This window comes from Martes martes (assembly GCF_963455335.1).
Source record: "Martes martes genome assembly, chromosome: 4".
NCBI classification, from domain to species: domain Eukaryota; kingdom Metazoa; phylum Chordata; class Mammalia; order Carnivora; family Mustelidae; genus Martes; species Martes martes.
In genome coordinates, this window is record NC_137891.1 from 88,441,612 (window position 1) to 88,458,255 (window position 16,644).

At 45.9% G+C, this 16,644-nt stretch overlaps 1 protein-coding gene across 1 annotated transcript in view; it reads left to right on the forward strand.

The window, feature by feature from the left end:
- The first annotated feature begins 236 nt into the window (after positions 1-236).
- The window catches only part of ACP6 (acid phosphatase 6, lysophosphatidic), a 17,771-nt gene continuing 1,363 nt past the window's right edge, over positions 237-16,644 (forward strand). Inside the window, 8 exon segments of the mRNA XM_080802368.1 lie at positions 237-901; positions 8,166-8,297; positions 8,417-8,547; positions 8,891-8,970; positions 11,645-11,732; positions 12,536-12,668; positions 13,670-13,770; positions 15,932-16,027. Coding sequence (XP_080658494.1) covers positions 683-901; positions 8,166-8,297; positions 8,417-8,547; positions 8,891-8,970; positions 11,645-11,732; positions 12,536-12,668; positions 13,670-13,770; positions 15,932-16,027 — 980 coding nt within the window. The 5' untranslated portion in view covers positions 237-682.

Sequence of the window (16,644 nt, forward strand, 5' to 3'; positions counted from 1 at the left end):
GCGGATTCACTCCTATTACATTGGCCACCCAGTTCTGGAGACTTGCCCCGCTGGTGCTGAGAACCGAGGTCTACTGTCCCGGGCTACGAAACACCTCTAACTGGTGGTGGGGGGGAGAGGCGGTGGGTGTCCTCCGCGCGCAGCCTTGTGGGAGTTGTAGTTCTCAGAACTCAGAGCTTCCAAACAGGCGTCACCGCGGCACTCGTTTTCCCATGCTCCCATGCGCGGATCCTCTTGGGACGAGTCCTTGGGTGGGGGAAGAGGTGTGTGGGAGCTAGCGGACAGAAAAGTGAAATCTGGTCGTCTGTGTTCGTGGAGTCTGCGGCCGAGGAACTCAGGGCTGGTTCCCGTCCCTTCGGATCCCTGGAGGCCAAACTTGGATTCCAAGTTTAAGGTTCCCCAGAAGGTGAAAGATTCGGAGCTGAGCTTCCCCCTGCCGGGTCTGCGGCGGGAGCGGCCAACCCCGACCCCCGTTACAACTCCCAGGGAGTCCTCGCTTCTCCCACCGCCGCTTCTCCCACCACGGTCCCACTTGGGGGTTTCTCTTAGGGCCGGGAGTCGCTGCAGTCGCTGGATGTGCGCTCCGGCGGGTTCCCGGGAACTTGGGGGCGGCCGCTGAGCCCCGGCGCGAGCGCAAAGTTTGTATTCGCCTTCTGCAGCCTCACGCCCGGGGGCTTCCACCATGATCGGCCGTGTGTTCAGCGTGCGCAAGTGGGCGCCGGTGGGCTTCCTGACCTCTCTGGCTTACTGCGTTCACCAGCGGCGGGCGGCCCGCGCCGAGCCGCGCAGGGCGGAGAACCAGCATTCCGTCGACCGGAGTCAGCTGGAGTTGAAAATGGTGCAGGTCGTGTTCCGACACGGGGCTCGGAGCCCTCTCAAGCCGCTCCCGCAGGAGGAGCAGGTGAGAGGTCGGCCTGGGCAGGGGCTGGTGGGACAAGGACCTCGTGGTCGACCCGGGCCAGACCAGACGCCCTGAACACTCATCTTTGGAGATTTACCTTCACTGAGCTGGATTCTGGCAGGGTCCAGACCAAGGGAAAACTGCTGTAGCCAGTTCCGCCCTCAGCTCTTGAGCAGAAGCGTTGCTGGCCTGGTACTCCTAGCCCTCTTTCCTCCTCGGACCCTCCATGTGTAAGGCAGCCCTGGAACTTCCATTTGTGCCCTTGATGGCTATGGTGTAGCACAGCTGGCAGCACTTAGGTGCTTATTAAAGCGCCTAGGGATCTTGTTAAAATGAGGATTCCAGTTCAGCAGGTGTGAGGTAGGCCTGAGATTCTGTATTTTAACAGATATTGGGGTGAACTTGAGAACAAAGGTGTAAGGCGTTTCTGTGTGACTGTTTTGAAGGTTGTCAAGAATTGCAGGAACCTTTATGGCAGGAACCAGTGTAACTGGGAGCGGGGGTCCCAGTGGGTAACAGAGCTCAACACCTTTAGAAACAAATTTTTACAGCCGCTTTCTCCTAGGGTTTGCTGGAGACCATTTGAGATCCCTTGAAGGCTGGTTTTTTTTTTGTTTGTTTGTTTGTTTGTTTTTTTGTTATTGCTATATCTGGGGGCTCTCCTTTTCTATTTTGGGTTTCTAAAACTCTTGTGGAAGGGATTTGAGGTAGGAAAGCATTTTTAATTGGCTAGTCTTGTGGCTATAATGTCTTAAAATCTACCTGATTTGGTCAGGATAATTATGACTAAAACACAAATAATTAGTTTTTTTCAAGTGATTAGCCTTCCTGGTTTTGATTTTTGGGGAGAAGCAGTGAAGGTCTCTGACCTTTGATACCAGGCAGGCCTATAATTGAAGAATTCTGGCTTCCCAGTGAGGATAAAGAGGCAACCTGAAATCCTCAGGCCCCCTGGCTATAACACTTAACTGTGGAGTGCTTTTGCATTATTAGTCCTCCAGGTTAATGTTGGAGCAAGTTCAACAGATGTCTAAACCTGTTATTTGGCATACTTTTCATAATTGGTTTCCAGAAACCCTTAGGATTATGTCGTCACACTGTACAATGGAAAATCCAGTTTTTAAAGCTGGTCAGACATGAACTCAAACTTGTAAAGGTCTTACCACATAAATAAATAAATTTTGGCAGGCACTTAATTCCATTATCAGATTTCTAGTTAGTCTTTCTGAATGGCTATACCACTTTCTAGTATTGGAGTATCTAGTATCCACTTTTTGGTATTGGAGTTTCTTTTTTCCTCTTCCTCCTTCCTTCCCCCACCCCCTCTTCCTTTCTTTTTGATGCTTTTTCAATCCCTTACTCTTGCCTTTTTGTATTGGGTCACTAAATTTTCCTTATGATTTTTGTACATAGCTTGTCTCATGTGCACTCTATTCTCCATTTATTCTTGTTACAGAAACTGTAAAATAATATAGAGGTAAAAGACTCATGTTAAAAAACAAAGTTATCAGTGGTAGCAAGATAATAAAAGTCTGAATGTCTAGGCTTAGACCTAGTATATACAGTATATATACTCCCTTAAGGGGCTGAGAAAGATTTAGATTCTTACAGGACTTTATCCTGAGCCAGTACATGTGTGATGGGTACCTTCTGCCATTATGTTGGAAGGGGCAGTCTGTAGCTCAGGTAGGATTCCATCTTCGTTCACCTTCTGTCTGTGTAGCCACAAAATAAGAAGCATCTGAGCCCATGGCCTTGCTTTGCAATTAGGGAAGACACATTACCCCTCCTGCCTGCTCACATTCTCAGACTTCAGGCAAATGCATTAGACATCTTTGATTATCTCCTAAAAGTTGTATGCATAAAAGCTGGGGGTGGAACCAAGCCTCTTTCAATTTAGGCTGTGAGCAGGTGTCTTCAGCTTCCTGTAATTTGTTTCTGGATGTTTTCTCTCAGGTTTTCTTTTCAAGATCCAGTTCGGTAGAGGTTGTTATTGGGATTTTCTAATCTTCCTGCTTCTGCTATTAACTGTAGTTAGAAGGGACTACCTGGCAACAATTCAATAACTACAACTGCCTTTGGTAGATGTCTCCAGACTTGTGACTGATTTATAGATGAACAAAAGTGACAAGTCACTTCATTCAGTTATCTCGCAAATCTTCAGAAAGTAGCATCTAATCTAAAATTAGATTTTTTTAAGGTTTTTTAAATTTATTCATTTGAGAGAGAGAGAGAGAGCACAAAGAGAGGGGAGGATCAGAGGGAAAGAGATATCAGACTCCTGTCTGAACAGAGCACCTGACACAGGACTCAATCCCAGGACCCTCGGATCATGACCTGAGCCGAAGGCAGATGCTTCACTGGTGTCTGGTGTTAGCCAGACAGGTGTCCCTAAAATTAGATGTCTTATTGAGTTGTTTTCTTTTGGCTTCAGTGGCAGTTGACTTGTCTTCCTTTAGCAGTGCTTGGGAAATAAAGCTCTGGAACTTGATTGGCTCTTTTTTCTGATTATTAGGTTAGATCCAAGTACACGTTGACAAGATAAATGTGGCCCTGCTTTCAGAGTTCCCTCAGCTCACCTCTAGGCAAGATGACCTCCAACTTAGGCGGGTTCCTCAGTTTTTTATAAAACAAAGTCCAACTTAGCTCAACTCCACTAATGATTAAGGAATTTGGGTTCCTATTTACTTGATAATGTAGGCAAGGTGGGAAGCTTACGGACAGTCTTATTGTTACTTAATACTTAACCGAAGCTCAGCTAAGAGAAGCAGTGCGTGAAGGATATGCCAGTGAGTCCATTCATTACTCTAGAACAGTGTTCTTAACTCCTTGTTCTTGGCAGGACATTGGATTCAACTGGGGAGCTTTAAAAAACGCTAAGGCCCAGGTCTCCCTCCTAGAAATTCTGATTTAACTGGCCCAGAGCACGCAGACATGGCAACAGCCTCTCCGGTGAATCTTTAGAATTATCTGGACTAGATAGCATTAAAAAAGCTGAGGCCCCACCCCAGGAGATCCAGATGTGATGAGCTCAGGATGGGGCTTAGGCATTAGTTTCTTTTTAAAATCTTTTTTCATGATGCCAGTGTGCAGCCAAGGTTTAAAACCATTGCTTTATTGTAAAATCTACACCCGGAAGGGTTTTGCTTAGTTTTATGTAGGTTTTTTTCTTTTACCTTTGGAATGTGGCATATCAATCCCAGTATAGTATTGTCTTCACAGAAATGTGCTTTGGTGAGATCCCATCATTCTGTGTTGAGGAAACTGAGAAACAATCCCACAGAACTCATTGCTGTGACTACTGAAAAGATGTTCATTATATTACTCTATCCTCTTTATGAGGACCCTTGGGAGGAATTTGTCTGTTAGCATTAGCATTAGATCTTTAGGCTTGTCTAGCTGATCGAGTTTCTCCTTTACATAAAAGCCAGAAGGCTTAGTGCTAAATCTTTGGCCCACCTACAATTAAGCATATGGATCTTTATAGTCTATGTTTTGGAGATACATTATTCTTGTGTCCAATTTTTTTGTCCCTATACTTGTTTGCTTTTGTCTTTCTCGCCTACCTTGAATTGGTTGTTTTACTATATTTTAGGTCTTGCTATCATCTCCTTTATGTTCTTTAAAAATGGGGCATAAGGGTGCCTGGGTGGCTCAGTGGGTTAAGTCACTGCCTTCGGCTCAGGTCATGATCTCAGGGTCCTGGGATCGAGTCCCGCATCAGGCTCTTTGCGCAGCAGGGAGCCTGCTTCTCTCTCTCTCTCTGCCTGCCTCTCTGCCTACTTGTGATCTCCTCTGTCAAATAAATAAATAAAATCTTTAAAAAAAAATGGGGCATAAATAAGTAAGTAAAATTATAAAGTTAGCCTTTGCCACTAACTTGGAAGCTGAAGAGCCAGAACAAGAGTGAGAGTGTGTATATGGGGTAGACACCATGTATAGAACTGGTGTATGATCTGTTAAAATTTTGAAAACATGTACCACAGGTTTGACATGACCTAGATTTCCAGGAGTCATCTCCTGGGAAACACCAAAGATCTTCTGTTGACTGATGTCCTTAACAAGAGGAGGAGATTTCTCTCTCTTTTTTTCTTTCTTTCTTTCTTTTTCTTTTTTTTTTAAGATTTATTTATTTATTTGAGAGAGGGTATGAACAGGGAGAGGGGCAGAGGGAGAGGGATAAAGAATCTCAAGCAGATTCCCTGCTGAGCGAGGAGCCAGATTCTGAGACCATGACCAGAGCCGAAGTTAAGATTCAGATGCTTAACCAGCTGAGCCACCCAGGCACCCCTGGAGATTTCACAGTGAGGCTGAATAGGCCCTGTGGACTTGGTGTGAGGACCTGGACTAAACACTGGACTTACAAGATTGGGTAATTCAGTGCTGGCTGTAAAAGAGATATGCTGAAGGAGAGTAAAAAGAGATTCCAGTTATGGGAATATGCTGGAAGCCCTGGGAACACAAAGGAGGTACCTCAAACTTAAAATGTCCAAAACTGGACTCAGCTTGTCACCTGTCTTCTGAGTTGGTCTTAGTTTTTAGTCACGGAGGATGTCTTGTCACCTTAGACACCCAGGCTCAAAATCAAAGGAAGTTTTTTCTTTATTCTTCCTTGTTCACCTACCAACATAGGCCCCAGATAAAACTTTTATGGACTCACTTGCCAGGTTTGACTCACATGTCTTGCATCTACCCCTTCTATTCCTTCTGCCCTAGATGAGGCCTTAGGCCCTTATCAGCTCCATTGCAGACATCTTGAAATTGGCTTCTGCATCATTCTTCCCATTCCAGTAATGATCTAGGCTGTTGGTTTTCAAACTGTTCTTTGGAAGTGTTACAGGAATCCTGTAATCTAGAAAGATGCCTAGTGGCTGGGGCTCCCTCTTGCCACTCCTACTTCAACTGGAGGAACTCCAATTTTTGGCTTTGTATATGGAAAGCTAAAGTCAAATTCTATTTGGTATTTGCTAATGAAGAAATCTGAAAACTCCTCCCAGGATGAGGCAAACCAAACCACTTCTTTCCTATATGCATTCTTCACCATCTCTGTTTTGCTCAAACTTCTACTGATTTTGGAATCCTGAATACCACCCTCTCCTTACCCACCTCTCACTCTCAAATCCACATCTTTGCTTGTCTAAATCCTCTTCACTTCAAAGTCCATTCCTGTGTGAAACTTCTTGAATTCCCAGCCAGGAGAGAAGGTCTTTCTTGTCTTTGAGCTACTAGTGGCCTTCATCTGGTTTCTTGTAGCACATAGTTTATTTTAGTGCTATCATTTATATTCATAGCTTGCTGTCTCTACTGACCTGAAAACCCAGAAAAGGCAGGATCCTGTTATCTCCGTCTTTGTGTCTTCCACAAGGTCGGGAGTTGTTAATTGTACCTACTGTGTGCCAAGCCCTTTGCTGGGCCTTCAAAATGACGGAGTAATAGACAACCCCGTCTCCGTTCTCAGAGCGGGACTACTGAGCAGGACAGACTAGTAAAGGAGCTCTTCTAATCCAGTTTGGTAAAGGCTACCAAAAAGAGCCACTGAGGCTGCATTGAGAGCATGGGGCGTGGTCACAGCTTCTGGGAGCATTTAAGCCATCTTATGGAATGAGCAGAAATCTTTCCAGACGAAAGGAAAAAGAAGATTTCACGTAGAAGAAACACGAGGTTGAAAGGCCAGGAAGTGTGAGGATTGGTGAATTGGAGACAAAGTTATATGGCTAGAGACTAAGTCTGTAGGACTGGGAAGAAATGGTGAGGAGACAGAGGGAGGGGCAGAGGCCCTTGTGAGCCCTTAATGGGTTTATGCAGGAAAGTTACAGGATCAGAACTTTGAAAGGAGCCATGATTAAAAGACAGTGGGAAGAAGATCTGTGTTCTGAACACCCGATCTCCTGATATCAGTTGCTGTAACACCTGGCTGCAGGTGGGAGTGAGACAGTGCCTTTTGAAAGAATGGAGGGCTTCCTGAAAGGAACCTGGGATTCCCAGTGGTGCTCTCCTGGGCTATTTCTGGGAGGGGCCAAGATAAATATGATGATCCATGACAGAGTAAGTTTTCAAATGTTAGTTTTGAAACAAAACAAAGCGGTGAGGAATTGAGTTAAATGTTATTCTTGTGATTTTAAGTGCTGTTGTAATTCAGATGAGAAGACAACATGCTAAAAGCTGGATGGGCAGTAGGGATGGGAATCTCTCCAAGCAAGGTAAGCAAGCTAAAAGGAGATGCAGAGGAAGCAATGAGTATGGTCTGGTTCGGAGAGGAGAGAGGCATAGTGACAGTACAGTTGGGGACGGGGGCTGGGCCAAGGTGTAGAAGTTCTGGAAGGCCAGGTGCTTATCTCTTGAAACACTGGGAAAAAGCTATCGATAATGATGGAAGTGTCTTAGCAAGATTCATGGAGGGGGATAGATAATCTGTGTAATAAGGTTTTACACTCTGACAGAAAAAAGAAGGACCTTTGGGAGTGACTTTTTTCTAGCCAGTAATCAACAGAGTTTAGTGCATGGCTGGTGAAGCAGTAGGGGAGAGCTGGAGGTTTGAGTTTTGGGGCCTAGCAGAATTATGGTATCATTGTGAGTGATGTAGTATGTTGAGAAGAGGAGCTGGTATATGGGAAGAAGAAAAGACTTGTTTTTAAAATTGAAGTCATCACATCTGACTCAATGAATGTAAGAGTTTCATGGGCATTTGGAGCTCTGAGACCTGTGGCTATTGGTGATGTTTGGAAGCCATTACAGTACAGTGGAGCAGGAGCCACATTGCAAGGAGAAAAGAAAGATGGTGAAGAAGTGAAGGTTTCTTGGGGGCAACTACTTGTTTGAGAAATTGGATGAAAGGAAGGGAAATAGGTGGTAGTTAGAAGGGACATTGAGTAGAGAGCCTTTAAGGATGGGCAGGCATGGAAACCTGCATGGGGTTGATTCCTAAAATCACAAATTACAAGTATATGCTCACTGAGATTATATTATGCTCATTCATTTGTTCGTTCATTCATTCACCGAGTGTTTGCATGCCAGGTATTCTGGCCATTTCTCCCCTTTACTGCAATCTGGGCTTCGTGCCAGAAACATCTTAACAGTGAGTACTAGTGGAGCAATAACAGGACTTGGGCGAGGGACGGCTGGAATAATCAATTACAGTCTTTTCTTCCTTTAATTGGAGCTAAAGTTGTGGGTGATTCCAGCTATGTCTTCCAGGTGGTGCTGGGTATTACTGCTGTAAGTTTCAAGAGCCTTCTAAACAGTGTGTTGTTTTTTGTGGTCACAGCAGGCAGAGTGGAATCTCCAGCTACTAGAGGTCCCACCCCAAACTCAGTTTGATTACACCGTCACCAATCTCACTGGTGGCCCAAAACCACATTCTCCTTTCGACTCTCAATACCGTGAGACCAAACTGAAGGTGAGCAATGCTTCCCTCCTCTGGGAAGCCCACTGTAAAGTTTACATGGTTCTCTCTGGGCTGAGTTTAGCTGGCTGTGAGGTATTTTTGTTCTTCTCTATGTCTCTGCCCCACATTAGGGGGGCATGTTTGCCGGACAGCTGACCAACGTGGGCATGCAGCAGATGTTTGCGCTAGGAGAGAGGCTGAGGAAGAACTATGTGGAGGACATCCCCTTTCTTTCACCAACCTTCAATCCAATGGAGGTCTTGTGAGTCACTCAAAAAAGGGATGTTGCACCCAGTTTAAGGGCTTAAGCATAAGGAAACCCATACTGACCCCCCCCCCCCAGATGGTTCCCTTTCTCACCCAGCGTAGTTTGGGGCAGTTACCTTGTATAATAGGATCCTGTGAACATGTGGTCGATGGAGGTGACATTCATTGGCTTTGGGTCCCTTGGGGCAGCCATCCCACAGAAAGATAAAGGATTCTTCCCAGCCCCATAGCTCCCCTTATGTGATCTTAAAGCCTCCTAGGTGCTCTGTAGGATAGGGTAGTATATATACTTGAATCTTCCTTTTATGAGTGTCTCTGCCTTTTTTTTTTTCTTCCAGTGTCCGTTCCACTAATATATATCGAAATCTGGAGTCTACCCGGTGTTTGCTGGCTGGACTTTTCCAATGTCAGAAAGAAGGTTAGAATTTGGAGTCTAGAAGTCAGCCCCTATCCCAGAGGACCTTTCTTCTTGTTTCCAAAGCCCTCCCCGCCCTCTTCCTTGGTGCCTGTTCCTTTGGTTTCTCTTGCACACGTGGCTTCCATGCTGTACCTACTCTAGTGGGCCGTCCCTTGTCTGGCCTTCCGCTGCCCTTGCCATCCTGTCCTCCACACCTACAGCGATGTGTCAGCCACTCTGATGTACCCGTGGTTCCTGACTTCTCCTCTTAAGCTTCTCCACAGACTGCATGAGGCAGCCCTAGCCAGGTCTTGTGAACAGTGTTGGGGCTTTTTGCTTAGGTAAGACACTACTGAAAAGGAAGGCAGGCAGGAGGGGCACTTAACTGGAACCCAAGCCTGCTGCTATTGCTCTGGTCTTGGTTATAATCCACAGCCTGACCCAGATGGTATTAACAGTATTCTGTTCAGCCTCGCCTCACTGAGAAAGTCTAGTGAGTTGGGGTTTTGACGTGTTCAACACGTGAATGATCACAGCTAATAGTACTCAACCTTTCACCACTGAGGACCACATTTATTATTTTCCCTCATGGATCTCATGTCTTGAGGCCCTTTGACTAGCAAATGGAACTGCATTTTGTCATTTGTACTTGATTCAGATTTACATTTAATTGCCGGTCTGAGTTTCACATCAACATGACCTCACCAATATTAAAATACTAAAATGGTGCCATAAGGCAAAGGTTCTTGCTTCACTTCTTTAGCAGTATCTCAAATAGATATAAAATTTCCGTCAGCTTTTAGAAAAATAAACTATGTAAAATAATAGAAACCTCCAGGCCAGAGGAGGCTGGCCTTACCCCACTCTGGGTTGGGTACAGCTGCCAATTCTGGCAGCAGTTGGATGCCGAACATAAACAGTATGTGTCTGTGTAATGTAGAGCAAACAGAGTGTGCTGCCCTTACTTCCTAAAGGCCGCTGGACTTTGGAATAATCCACAGTGCCTGGCCTTCTGAAAACTCTTCGCTTGCCCAGCTTCTAAAAGGCAGAGGTCCTCTCCTCAGAAACACCGGAAGTATGATTGGAGTAGCAAAGCTGTTTCTTGGAGGCAGCCTGACTTACCGGCAGGCCTCAGACTGAGACTGCCCCACATTCCCAACAGGGAGGGAAGTGGTAGCATCACTAGCCACTGGACCCAAACTCCCTAATTTGACCGTGTACCAAACCTTTTTTTTTTAAATTGCTTTGTATATACTAACCTGTTTAATTCTTTCTAATAACCCTACGAGGTAGGTAATATTATTCCTAATTACAGATAAGAGAATTAAGGCACAGAGAGGCTAAATGACTTTCCCAGGGCCACAAAGCTGGTAAATGGTGGAATAGGGATTCAAACTCTGGCAGTCTGGTTCCAGAATCCATACTCTTCACCTTTATGCTGTGCTGTTCAGAGGACACACATATTTGGAGAGGGCCTCTGGTCACTTGCTCAACAAAGTGTGTCTGAATTTTGATATTATGGTAAAGTTACCATATGCTACTGGAGTTTTGACTATCAACAATTGAGAACAACAACTCTTTGGGATTTAGATTCACCTAATCACCCCACATACTGACTTCAGTGAGTTCCAGAGAGCTGCTGATAGAAGTTCTTTCTTTTGCCATTAGAGGTCAGGCTTGATTTGAGTGGAAAGGAAAGCTACCACAGGCCCTTGCCATATCTGGCACAGAGCAAAGCATGGGAAGGTGTTAGAGCACCTCGATGGGAGGGGATAAAGGTACTTGTGAGCTCTGAGCAGCAGCAAGCTACTGGAAGGTATACAGTTGACCTTTGAACAACATGGGTTCAAACTGCATGAGTCCACTTATACACGATTTTTTAACTTTTTTATTTTTTGGTAAATACAGTACAAAACTACAAATGTGTTTTCTCTTCTTAGGTTTTTCTTAATCACACTTTCTTTTCTCTAGCTTACTTGATTGGAAGAACACAATATATAATACATATACAAAAGATGGGTTAATCACCTATTTATGTTATCAGTAAGGCTTTCAGTCAACAGTAGGCTGTTAGTAGTTAAGTTTTTGGGGAATCAGAAGTTATATGTGGATTTTCAGCTGTTGGAGGGGGAGATCAGTGACCCCAACCCTCAGTTGTTCAGGGGTCAACTGTATAAGAAACTTTGTTTGTAGCCTAATGTGTGTCTCTTGGCAGTTCATCTGGAAACCTAGCTTTCCTTTTGGGCAAGGCTCTGGGGCTGACAGGACTTGTGGCCTTGTGGTCACCTTTCTTACATTATCATGTGCTGAGTCATCATATTGGTCTAGAGTATTGGACTTTGAAAAGCAGGAAAGTCACCTAGTTCTGATAGAGTCGGGGACAGCCGGTTCTTTGTTAGAATGTCTGAAGGCAGGAATCTTTGGGAATGGGTCAGGAAAGTGCCAGTCTGATCCAGGTCTGTGCCTGCTCTAGTCTATATGTGGCCCAGTAGGAGGGGCTGTGCCAGATAGAACAGGCTGCTACTTGCTTTCTGTCTTTCTCAGACCACAGGAGAGCTGTTGGCAAGGCCAGGGCATGTTGAAGTTAGTAACCTTGATGATCTGCCTCCTGTAGCAGAGAGGAGAAGACAGGGGTGGGGATGCTGGGTGAACAAACTAAAGCCTCTTCCTGCCTGTGCTCCCACCTTCCCTCCAGGACCCATCATCATCCATGCTGATGAGGCAAGCTCAGAAGTCTTGTACCCCAACTACCAAAACTGCTGGAGCCTACGGGAAAGAACTAGGTAACTGCCCTGGCTCCTTGCTCACCAGTAGGGGATAGACAGCCTTTTATTCTTGCTGGCAGCCTCTGCCTGAACTCAGGCCCTGCCGAGGCTTACCAGGTTGGTGGATAAGGGGTGGGAAGGATTGCTTTACATTAAGGCTTGACATTGCTGTCCAGGAAATGAAGAAGCTCTTGTTCACAGTGACAAGCTCATAGTGAAGGTGCAGCAAGCTCTCTCTAGCCACATGCTGAGCTGGAGAGATGGCCTGAGCCGGGTGCGCCTTAGAAACCATTGTCCTTGTGACCATCATGGGCTCTCAGAGAGGGCAGATGAAAACACCAACAGGTTAAGTGAAAGGTGATTAAGCCAGTGGTTGAACTGCAAATCCAGATGGGCAAGCAGAAGACACAGATTTCCCTTCTCTTACTAATTTCCTGCCTTGCAGAAGAGATTGGTTTGGACTGATGACATTTTTCAGTGTTAAGATATTTCTGGGCCACACAAAGTATGTGTTCCACAGAAGAGAGAGGTTATTTGCAAGCGGACCTAGGCTGTTGTATTGTTTTTGGTGGAATGGAAGAAGATGCTAGAGTGGAATCTGGAAATTCAGGCTTTTATTCTGGCCCTGGTCCCTGCTATCTTACTTTCATAAGTCATGTGAACTCCTAGAGCCCCAGTTGACTCGTATAAAATGGGAATACCAACTAACCCCAACGTTTTGTTATTGAGGAATGAATGAGATCCCAATTGATGAATGAGGTACACTTTGTAAACTGTGTATTACTCTACAATATACAGTATTACTTTTTATTTTTTTGCAGAGGCCGGAGGCAGGCTGCTTCTTTGCAGCCAGGAATCTCAGAGGATTTGCAAAAGGTGAAGGAAGGAATGTGCATCACCAATAATGATGGAGTAGACTTCCTCAGCCTCTTTGACAATATGGCTGCTGAGCAGGTTGGATGTCTGTTCCCCTCCAGCCCCTGGCGGTGGGGGGGTCAGGGATAGGCACCTAGGCAGGCTGGCTCCTGAGTTAGAACTGGGTAGAGGGGAGTGGGTGGGGGCCGCTGTGGTAGGACTTACAAGTGGAATGGCTGTCGGAACTGAGGGCTAGGCCACAATCAGGGAGGAGTCCTCATTTGGTTAGGCACATGGCTGTTTAACTCTAAATCAGAATTTCTTAAGGCATGTTCTCCAGAATACCAGTGATGTAAGTGTGAATATTTTGGGCAGGCAGGGGTGGGGCGGGTGACGGGTAGTGGGGGTTGTTGTCTAAAAGTTTTGGAATCCCCATTATATCACTTTTTGGAGAGTCTGTATGCACTGAAGCATATTAAAGAATCTAAGCAGTACAGAAAGCTGGTCAGTCTTTAAATCTATTTCCCCCAAACTTACTTAGCCTAGAATCTTTTTCATCTAATAAATACGGAAGACCACATGACATGAAAGCCTTCTGCAGATTGAAAAGCCAGACTCCCAGAGGTGCAGTATAGCCTGGATCCTCCTTCCCTCTCTTGTCAGGATGACAGTGTGCCCTGAAGGCAGAAAGGTCCTGTGCTTGTGGGTAAAATAGGAATACGGTTATAAGATGAGGGTTTATATAAGGTATTTACATGGCATACTTTTTAGAAATCCATTTTGGGGAAAATGAAAGTCGTGTAGAAATTTATGAATTCCTTACTCTGTATTTTATTATTTTTTATGGTTTTAAAAAATACAGATGTTTTAAATAGGTGGGGAGCCATCAGAAGGGGAGGAAAAACAGCCCTTTTTCTCCCCCTTGAGGCTTCAGATCTCTAGGAATTGCTTCAGAAGGGCCTTGGGGATGTAGCTTTTGGAACTGTTAAGTCCTCCCCAGGAGAAGATAGGCCCCCGAAGGTTCTGTGAAAGCCAAGCAGCTGCCAAGCTCAGTGAGCGAGAAGCATTTCTTTGTAAAACTGTCCCCGTGGTCCTTTCAGGTGCACAACCTCCTGAGCTGCCCCACGCTACAGAGATTTGCACGGATGATTGAGCGGAGAGCAGTGGACACAATCTTGTACGTTATGCAGAGGGAAGACAGGTGAGCAGCCTCGTCAGCCGCCCGCATCAAGTCATGCTTGGCCAGGCCTCTCAGCGTGTGGGCACGGGGGGTGCGTCTGCTGGCCTGCTGAATGGATACAGCCCTAAGTCCTTAGCCTTTGGAGCAGAGACTGGTGCCGTGGGGCTTCTGTTCGCTGTTATACAGAACCAGGAGCCACCACTGGGCTGAGTTTCTCTTAATCACTGACTTCCTCCCCTTTCACTTTACCTTTCAAAGGGCTTGGGTCGGGGGAGCTGATGGAAGAATACTGACTGCTCACTTTGTTCATCAGTCTACAGCTTACAAGGCATTTCCCTGATCTCGCTCCGAGGGAAATGTCATTATCCCTGACCATGGCTGAGTCTCCCTTTATAGATGAAGAAACGGCCTGGGTGATGCGGGCTTTCTCACCTAGGCTTGGCTAGCATGTGGCAGAGCTGGGACACAGACCAGATCTTCTGGCAGTCCTGTGTTTTTTATGTTGTTGAGACTGAGAGCTTTGTTTTCAGAAGGTCCGTTTCTTGTCCCCCAGAGGGGAGTTTCTCTCTTATCAAATGAAATGAAAAAAAAAAAAAAGAAAGAAAAAGAAAACCCCTTCTTTGATTGGTTAAGAAACATTGGCTTGCACTCAGAATAGGTAAGTTGATAGAGGAGGCGATGGGAAAAAGAGGATCAGTCCGGGGGAGAAAAAAAGGATCAGTCCTGGGGAGGAAAAAGCAGCTAACATTTCAAGAATTCGCAGGGCCTGGTGCCATAAGAGTAAGATTAATCTCTGGCTGCTTCTCTCCTGCTCAGTGTCCGTGCGTCCAGAAGGCTCCTGTCATGCCACCAGCTTGCGACCACTCACTGTGATTTTTGCCCCCTTCCCTCATCTGTTCCTGAAGTGGCCCAACCAGGTAGACCTAAATTGTCACTCACAGTCCTCCCCTACACACACACACACACACACACACACACACACACAGCGTAGATACTTTAAGCTTCGCAATCCATGCATTATCTGTTGCAATTATTCATCCCTGCCCATGTGGCACAGAAGCAGCCATAGATGACATACAAACAGCTGGGCACAGCTGTATTCCAGTAACACTTTATTTACAAAACAGGCAAGTGGCTTGGATTTGGACAACGGCCATAGTTTTTCTCCCCCGTGTAAAGCATTTTAAATAAGATCTGATTCTTCTTTCCATTTCGGTTAGCCCTGATTTCGCAAAACTGATGTTTCTTCAGGACGAATTAGAAGGCCTCACAGTGCCTTCCCAACTTGGCCTGGCCTACGTACATTCTTCTGGAAAGTATATGTTGCATGTCGTATTGGTTGCCGCCTACTCATCCACTGCTTCATGGTTCCTTGACTTAGAAAGGTTGTCCTTTATTTACTTAGTCATCATGAAAGAAAGATTGGTCTAAGCTGGTCATGATGACCCCATTCCCTTTGGTCCATGACTGGGCTCTGGGAATTCTGGAAGAAGTGTTTTCCTCATCTTTGATCAAAGGGGAGAGGCACCAAAGCCAAGCCTTTTGGATGCTCGCCAGCACAGCTCCCTGCTCTGTTTAGCACTGTGGGATGACAGGCATGGAGTTGCAGTAACTCCCTCTGATCCTAAGGTGGCAAAGCCAAGGGTGAAAGTGGCGAAGCCACAGCACCAGCCCTGCAAGCGAGCACTGCCACTGAGCTCTGTGTCACACCACATAGATAAGACGGGTCCCTGCCGTCCAAACTCCAGAGAAGCGGGGCTGGCCCCTGGGAAGCAGAGTTCAGGATGCTGTTCCTTCTGATTGCTTGTCTAAGGGCCTTCTGTAATTCTTGGAACAATTAATTAATTAATTATTGTAATAGCCTTTCCTTCCCAGCTTTGTTCTTTTATTCCTGGAGGCCTAGTTCTTCATGACTAATCCCGGGTACCAGTCCCATCGCAGCTGTGTTTGTACCAGGTCTGTGCCCTGGTGCTTTTGTTGTTGGAAGTCTCTATGTGCACAGAACCCTCAAACTGAAGGCGGTGCCATTTCTCCCCTTCCTGCCTGTCGCTGTCCCTCATGCATTTCTTGTCTTCTTCTCAGCTCTGTCTGATTGGGCTTCTGAGGTCCTGGGGGCAGGCCCAGCCTGCCTTCTTGTGTGCCAGTGCCCACTGGCAGCTCCAATGTTGTTTACTTGCCATAGGGAAAGCCTTCAGATGGCCGTAGGCCCGCTCCTTCATATTCTGGAGAGCAACCTGCTGAAAGTTGTGGACCCTGCCACTCCAGCCGACAAGACCAGGTACTGCCACAGCAACTCCACTTTGTGCAGCTGAGGCCAGGAGGGGCCTCTGGCTGCGGGGAGGGAACTCCGGTTTTAGGGGGGGCAAGAACCAGGCTGCCAGTGGAATTGTTAAAGAGGCCAGGAGTCCAGAGACATTCACAACATTGTTACCTTTCTTCCTGTGGCACCCATCCTACCATGGTTTGAAATTTTTATGTTAACAAGAAAGAGCTCTATATTTGTTTTTTCTTTCTTTTTTTTTTTTTTTACTAACTGAACATGTGTGAAAGAGTAGCTAATTATGATGTCACATGGACACACATAATAGATGGTTTAGTTCAAACACCTTCACTGAGTGTAGAGAAGGGTATGATATCCACCTGGCATTTTAAATGTTGGAAGTAACTTCTGAACGTCCAGCGCCACTTTTGTAGTGCCTGGAACCCCAGTTAGGGGCACAGATTTGGAGTGTTATGTGTCCTGGGCCCTGACGGAGCAGAGCATGGTCCACGGATGAGAAAGAGAGATTATGCAATAGCTAGAAACTAACGAGCCTGAGAACAGGAGGGGCCGGTGAGGTGCAATAGGAACATTCAGGAACTTTGGGCCAGATTTATTTTTTTTAATTTTTTTAT